At 47.1% G+C, this 7,321-nt stretch overlaps 1 protein-coding gene across 1 annotated transcript; it reads left to right on the forward strand.

Annotated features, from left to right (window-relative positions):
- The first annotated feature begins 1,437 nt into the window (after positions 1-1,437).
- Positions 1,438-2,679, forward strand: LOC139823616 (uncharacterized). The gene is made up of 2 exons (XM_071796142.1): positions 1,438-1,738; positions 1,904-2,679. The coding sequence occupies exons 1-2, from the start codon at positions 1,438-1,440 to the stop codon at positions 2,677-2,679; spliced, it is 1,077 nt and encodes a 358-aa protein (XP_071652243.1).
- The last annotated feature ends 4,642 nt before the right edge of the window (positions 2,680-7,321 follow it).

Consider the following 7,321-nt stretch of genomic DNA (forward strand, 5'->3'; position numbering starts at 1 on the left):
GGGTGCGACGCGCGGAGTGCGGCATCGTGAATCTCGACGACGCGGTGGGCCCGGGCACGCATTGGGTCGCTTACGCGAAAAAAGGGAACTCGGCGATCTACTTCGACGCGTTTGGAAATCTCCGTCCGCCGAGGGATCTCGCGCGGTATCTCGGCGACGGTGGCGGCGAGAGCGCGGTCGTGACGTACAATCGTCGCGCGTTCCAGACATTCGATCAGAGAATCTGCGGACAGCTGTGCCTGCGATTTCTTCGCGAGATCGATTGGGGGAGCGGCGGACGATCGACGTTCTCCCGCGATGTCGCTGACGCTCACGTTGACCGGGACCAGCAGCGTTCTCACGGCGAGTCACTTTCCCGCTTTGGATCTGAGCGACGGCGAATACGAGCTGGGTTTGGCGACTTTTGAGACGTACAATTCGATACCGAACGTTACGTCCGCGAACAATCGCTTCTACTACGGCGAGGACGACCGGAGAATCGTCGTTCCGGAAGGTTCGTACGAGCTGCGAGCCGTGAGCAGATATCTGCGCGCTGCTCTTCTCTATCGCGAACGTCGCGCCCGCGAGAGAGACAAAATTAAGGAGAAAGGAGGAAAACCGCAGACCGACGACGCTGGACGGGTAAAAGAAAAAAACCGAACGGAGAAGGACGAAGCCGACGACGAGGTTTATCACGTATACGAGGACGAAGACGACGACGACGATGGCGACGGTTATGACATATACGGGGACGACGACGGTGGCGATAGAGTGCTCGATCTTCGCGCCAACGAGAATACCATGAGGAGCGAGATAAAGTGCGCCTACCGAGTGAATTTTACAAAACCGAACAACATCGGTTCTCTTTTGGGTTTCTCGAGCGATCGTATCCTAAAACCGAACAAATGGTACGTTTCCGACGGACCCGTTGACGTCATGAGCGTGAACATAATTCGCATCGAGTGCAGTATCACCGCGGGAGCGTACAGCAACGGACGCTCGGTGCACGCGATACACGAATTCGCGCCGAAAGTTCCACCGGGATATAAACTGTCGGAGACTCCGACGCAGATCATTTACCTCCCGATCGTCGCGCGAAACGTCACCGATATCACGGTGCGAGTCGTGGATCAGAAAGATCGGCTGATCGACTTTCGCGGCGAGGAGATAACGATTAGACTGCACGTACGTCGTCGTCACGGTTAGTGTGTGTGTGTGCGCGTATCCCTGAAGAGAGAGCGAGAGGAGGGATGCTCGTTCTGAACGGATCTAGCGCGAATTGTACGAACGAGCGAGCTAGCCCGTTCTACGACGAGATCGGAAGCGTAGGAAAGAGAAGAGGCGGAGGAGGAGGGAGAGCCGTTCTCAGCAACGCCAACGTCAGGTTCCTACGATCGCTGGGTCTCGCCGTGAGAAACGCGTCGCCGCCGCGTCGTTTTTACCTCGAGAGGAAAAACCATGGCCGACATCCTGAGTATCGGCGGTGAGCCGATCTTCGACGAGCGCATCGTCGGAATCGAGACTCACACGTATAACCCGTACGTCAACACGACGTTCGGGCACAACGACGAGATACGAATACCCATACAGCAGCAGGATCTGTATACGCTGCCGTGCGACAGTTTCCTGTACGTCGAGGGACGACTCAACGACGACGGCGCGACGAATGAGGAACAATACGCGAAATTAGTCAACAACTGCGTCGCGTTTATGTTCGACGAAATTCGATACGAGCTCGACGGCGTGGAGATCGACCGGTGTAGAAACGTCGGCATAACCAGCACGATAAAGAACTACGTGTCGCTGACCATCGAACGAGCCAGAAGACTGCAAAACGCCGGATGAAGTTATCCGACGAGCGAATCGAATCTGAACAACGCGTCCCATCAATTCAACTTTTGCGTACCTTTGAATATTCTTTTAGGTTTCTGCGAGGACTACAGACGCGTGGTGATAAACGCGCGACACGAGCTTATCCTGATACGCTCTCGTAGCGACCACAACTGCGTCGTAGATCCGAAGAAGACCGTGCCGAGAGATCCGGCCAAGGATCCTAAAATTACGTTGCTGAAGGTGCAATGGCGTATGCCTCACGTGGCGCTAAACGACGTGACTAAATTATCGCTGTTGCGAACGTTGGAGAGCGGACGATTTCTGAGCGCGGGCTTTCGCTCTTGGGACCTGTACGAATTTCCCCTGCTGCAGAGCACGACCAAGCATTCGTGGGCCGTGAAAGCCGCGCCGCAATTGGAGAAGCCGCGATACGTCATATTCGCGCTGCAGACCGGACGGCGAAACGAATTCGCGGGCGACGCCTCGAGGTTCGATCATTGCGCGCTCGCCAACGTGAAATTGTATCTCAACTCGGAATTCTATCCCTACGACGACGTGAACGTGGATTTCGAGAGCGACAAGTTCGCCGTGCTGTACGAGATGTACGCGAAATTTCGAAGACCGTACTACGGGGACGGTCGCGACGACGCGCTCTTCTCCCCGCGCGAATTCGCGCGGGTAGCTCCGCTCGCAGTGATCGATTGTTCCCGTCAAAACGAATCGGTGAAGAGCGCCACCGTGGACGTGCGCATCGAGTTCGAAAACAAGGAAAACGTTCCGCCGAAAACCACCGCCTTTTGTCTCATCGTTCACGATCGCGTCATCGAGTGCAGTCCGCTGACCAACGTGGTGCGCAAAATTATTTAACGGAAATTGAGGTTGTGAGGATACCTCATCCGATCCGGGAAACGGAAATTGAGGTTGTGAGGATACCTCATCCGGGAAACGGAAAATGCGATTGTGAGGATACCTCGTCCGGGAAACGGAAAAATGTAGTTGTAAGGTTGCTTTATCCCGGAAACGAGGAATATATAAATTCGCGGGTTCCTTCCATCGTTCCTCAGACTCTGTTAGGAACGAGCAACTTAAACGAACGTCTATTCTCTAATTTTTTCCAACGCGCGCCGACGCAATGGCAACAGCGGCAACAACGACGACGATCTTCGTCGACCTACAGGGATTCACGGTGGGCGACAGATTCGTCGCGAAAGAGGTGGCCGTGCTGCGAAGCGAGACGCGCGTGCTCGCGCTTCACGTGTTTCGCGCGCCGATGAGTTGGGATCTGCTGACGAGCTCCGAGAAAGCGAGGGCCAGTTGGTTGATAGCGAACCATCATGGCCTTCGTTGGGAGGACGGTGACACGGACTATCGCCAGGCGAAGACGATCATTCGACGCGCGGTGTGCGACAACCTGGAAGTGTTGTGGGAGAGAGAGGAGCCCAGCGCGCGAATCTACGTAAAAGGTCTCGAGAAGAAGAGATGGCTGCAGGAGATTCTCGGCGACGTCGACGCGACGATCGTGACCGTCGACGCAGAGTACGAAGACGTCGATCGGTTGGAGTTTCTTCGCGCCGATCGCGCGTTTCGCTGCCGGCGTCATCAACGGTGCTGCGCCATGGAGAACGTGATGAAGTTGCGCGATTGGTGGATCGAGCGACGCGAATATCTCGCCAGCATCGACTCCGCAAATTTAATTATTTTATAAATTTTTGTAAAAAAACATATATTACTACTCGTTTAATATAATTAAATGTATTAATCGTTTTTGTTATTGTATTACTCGTTTTTTTATTTCATATATATTGTCTATTATATTGTGTTTACTCGTTTATTTTACTTTATTTATATATATATATCCTTCTATCTATATTTTATTGAATAAAGATCGACGTAAAATCTATGAACAACGGTGTTCCTTTTTAACATACCTGCCCCGTATTATATTCGTACATTATAAGCTCCGAGTGCGCGAAAATGGCCGGTCGCGGGAGCGCGATAATACCGAGCGCGTAATAATGCGGCCGGTTGCGGAAACGCGATAAACAGAGAAACAGCGAGCGAAAGCGAGAGCGCGATACGGGGGGGGGGGGCGATAGCGCGATAAGGAAACGAACGGGAACGCCGAGATGCTCCAGCGCGAGGTGTGGTTAGGAACGAGAGCGAGCGATAACGTCAAGCGTCAGATTGAGTGCGGAAGGGAGCGGTGAAGAAAACGCGATATCGTTAAAGCAATTTGAAATTTGCGTAATACATAGGGTCTGTTTAGTACAAGCTCGCGCACGAGCCTGGTCTCGTGATTTAGATGAGGAAGGAACAAATGTAACGAACATTGTTTGGAGAGAGATATTGCGTATCGTTATTTATTTGAATAAAAGAAACTTTTAAATACCAGAAATATTAAAGGAATACCAACATTCGTTGCAAGGGTAAGGAAAACTGCCACAAAACCTTACCAGTATTCTTACAATGAGAACGAGTTAATCGCATATAGAATTTTGAATAACAAATGTGCAATATAAAATGTATATATGAAACGTTGAACATAAGTAGTATCAATTATAATGAAAAGAAAAAGGTAATTAGTAAGAAAGGATCCTTTCTTTAAAGATATGGCAGAATTTACTTTGAATTTTTACTGAGGTATTTCTTTCTCATATAACAAGATTCGTTATAAAAAGAATTGTAATGTACTATTACTGCAGAAAAGAATGACGCAATTATGAAATTATAGAACACCGAATACAACGGGTGTGTGTCGCGAGACATCCGGAAGACGAATGCCCGCTCGTCCGGGCTGCGCGCCCCTCCCAACATGCTCACGCAAGCGCGCAAACGCCCTACGCCGGGCCGCCTGGGACGCAACGTGGTCGGCGCCTATTGCGCGCAGTGTTACCATTCTAAGCCTACCGCGCGGCCTGGCCTACCGCAATATGAAATACATAGGTGGCTGCACCTACACAATATCTCTCTCCTTTAGCTTTACTTTATACAGGGTCAGTGCACCGTTTGTGGCCACTTTAAGGATTTTTGACGAAATAAATACGTTTTAATTAAATTCTTTTTGTTATATAACGCTTTTAACTACTTTAATATATTCTTAAGAATCTTTTAGATAAGAAACTTAAGATCGGCAAACAAATAAATTTAAATAAATATTTCAAAAATAAAAATTATATCATAAGTTCCGATTTCACCGTTTTGGCCACTAAAACACCAGTTTTTGCCACAATAAGTACTAGTTTTGGCCACATAATGAAACTGAGGTTAATTTCTAATTAAACAATTTAAATAGGTATATATAATAAAAATTATGATTTATTTTTACTGTTAATATTTATTTGTAATAAAATATTATATATAGCATATCATATATATACAGGGTGTTCGATATAAAAGTAACCACCCGAATATGGGGGGTAGATTGGGTCAAACTGAAAAGAAAAGTCTCGTACCATTTTGCAAAATTCGCAATAGTTAACGAGTTATTAAATAAAACGTCTGAGCGAATGAGCGCACAAAGAGCGATAGAGGCGGGCCTCGGCGGTGGCTGGGCTGGCACAATGCCCGGCGCGCGGCGAGCGTGGGGGTCGAAAGACGAGCGGCGAGCGGGGCGCGGCGCGGCGCGGCGAACGTCGAGCGACAGATGTTATACACTGCGGCGAAAAAGTATTAGAGCCAGCCCATACTAAACTTACGATAATTCCTTCGCGTAAACGGGATTTTGTAGTAACTTACAATTATTTACTCCGCGTAAACGAGTGAATTATCGTAAGTTACTACAGAAGTAACGCGCTCGCGTAAACGTAGTAACAGATAGCACACGTATTGCATAGGCATTGCCGTAGCGTCTTACGCCTTAGATAATATTAATTAGTTTAGCTTGAATTATGTGTAATAGAAACATTTAATTTTAGTAAATTTAATTATTTTGCATGTAAAAGTTTACGAGGTTTACCAAGCTTTACTTTAACTTTTGTTTATGTTAGAATAACTTTAATGGTGCGTGTCCACCTGCGAGTAAAACTCTCGAGAGTAGCTCTCGAGATTGATTCTCGCAAATAGACATATTTCTGGAGAATATCTAACGGAGAATGAATCGCAGCTCTCGGCGAGCAAACTTTTCAAGACCTACTCGCAAATCGACACGACGTTATTTTACTTTCGGAGATCAGCTCGCCAAGCTCGAACGCTGTTCGTATTTTGAGAGCTACATGTTGAGAGTAAAAACCGAGATGGCAAAAGTTTGTTCCTTTGATGACACAAAGGAACTTATTGAATAATGCGGAAATCATGAACTATTGTGGAATACGATACTTTATAACTACTGTGACAGAAATAAAAAAATTTTTAAATTTTTATGTTCTGCGTAACGTTATGTTCTAAATAACGTCGTGTCGATTTGCGAGTAGGTCTTGACAAGTTCGCTCGCCGAGAGCTGCGATTCATTCTCCGTTAGGTTGTGACCGGACGGCACGTGTTGAGCCCGATTCCGGCGGATAATATTCCTATCGAACGGTCGCCACTCGGTTTTACCTTAGACTACCGAGAAGGTAAGTGTTCGCATTAATCGCATTAATCGCCCCGATTATTCGCAAGACGCTAATAGGATTTATTTGTTTCAAAAGGATGTCCCTGATGGATCACCGTTGCTGTTTCTCGTCCCTGGATCCTCGCTTTACATCGCATACCAGATAGAGGTAAGTCAGGATAAATTAATTATATCCTAATTAGTTGAATTTTATTTCAGGCTGATGTCCCTGATGGATCACCGTTGCTGCTTCTCATCCCTGGATCCTCGCTTTACATCGCATACCAGATAGAGGTAAGTAATTATAAAATAATTATGTGATAATTATTTTATGTTTTGTTGCAGATCGACGCCCGGAATGGATCGCCGTTGCCGTTACCCGTCTCTGGATCCTCGCTTTACCTCGCATACCAGATAAGGGTAAGTCCCGATAATTATGTTTTAATTACGTACTAATTCGCTTCTTTCTTTCAGGTTCCCGCCTCGGATGGATCGCTGCTCTGTTGCTGCTCTGCTTCCCCGGATCCTCGCTTTACATCGCATACCGGATTGCCGCTGGCCAACGTTGGATCATCGCCGAAGGACAAGGTAAGTAGAAGGTAAGTATCGATAATTTTATTTTTTATAATTAATCAAGAGAATTTGTTTCAGAATTAATTAATCTTTAATTCCAGATCATCATTTCAACATTACAGGCCGTTTCACAATATCATAAAGGTGTCTCACAACGCGAGTTTCTCGCCTCGGTGTGAATGTCGCTTTATTTTAAGTTGCACAATTATTCAAATTGCGTATCTCGGCTTATTCGTTTAGTCGATACGATGCTTTTATTTCATATAATTATTCCGATCGGAGGACTTTGAGCCTCGTGATTGTTAAACTATGATCACGCATTCGGCCGTGATCATCACTCTATCATACAATGTTCGTGCGCAGATGTAACGAACGAGTATTCGGTGGTTAAATACAATAATTAATAAT

This window comes from Temnothorax longispinosus, unplaced genomic scaffold (genome assembly GCF_030848805.1).
Source record: "Temnothorax longispinosus isolate EJ_2023e unplaced genomic scaffold, Tlon_JGU_v1 HiC_scaffold_14, whole genome shotgun sequence".
Taxonomy (NCBI): Eukaryota; Metazoa; Arthropoda; class Insecta; order Hymenoptera; family Formicidae; genus Temnothorax; species Temnothorax longispinosus.

What these genes read in the sequence shown, in the direction of transcription:
- LOC139823616 (XM_071796142.1), top strand. Translation starts at nt 1,438, where the DNA reads ATGGCCGACATCCTGAGTATCGGCGGTGAGCCGATCTTCGACGAGCGC. An exon ending in CGGCGTGGAGATCGACCGGT is followed by an intron (nt 1,739 to 1,903) that starts GTAGAAACGTCG and finishes ATATTCTTTTAG; the next exon opens with GTTTCTGCGAGGACTACAGA.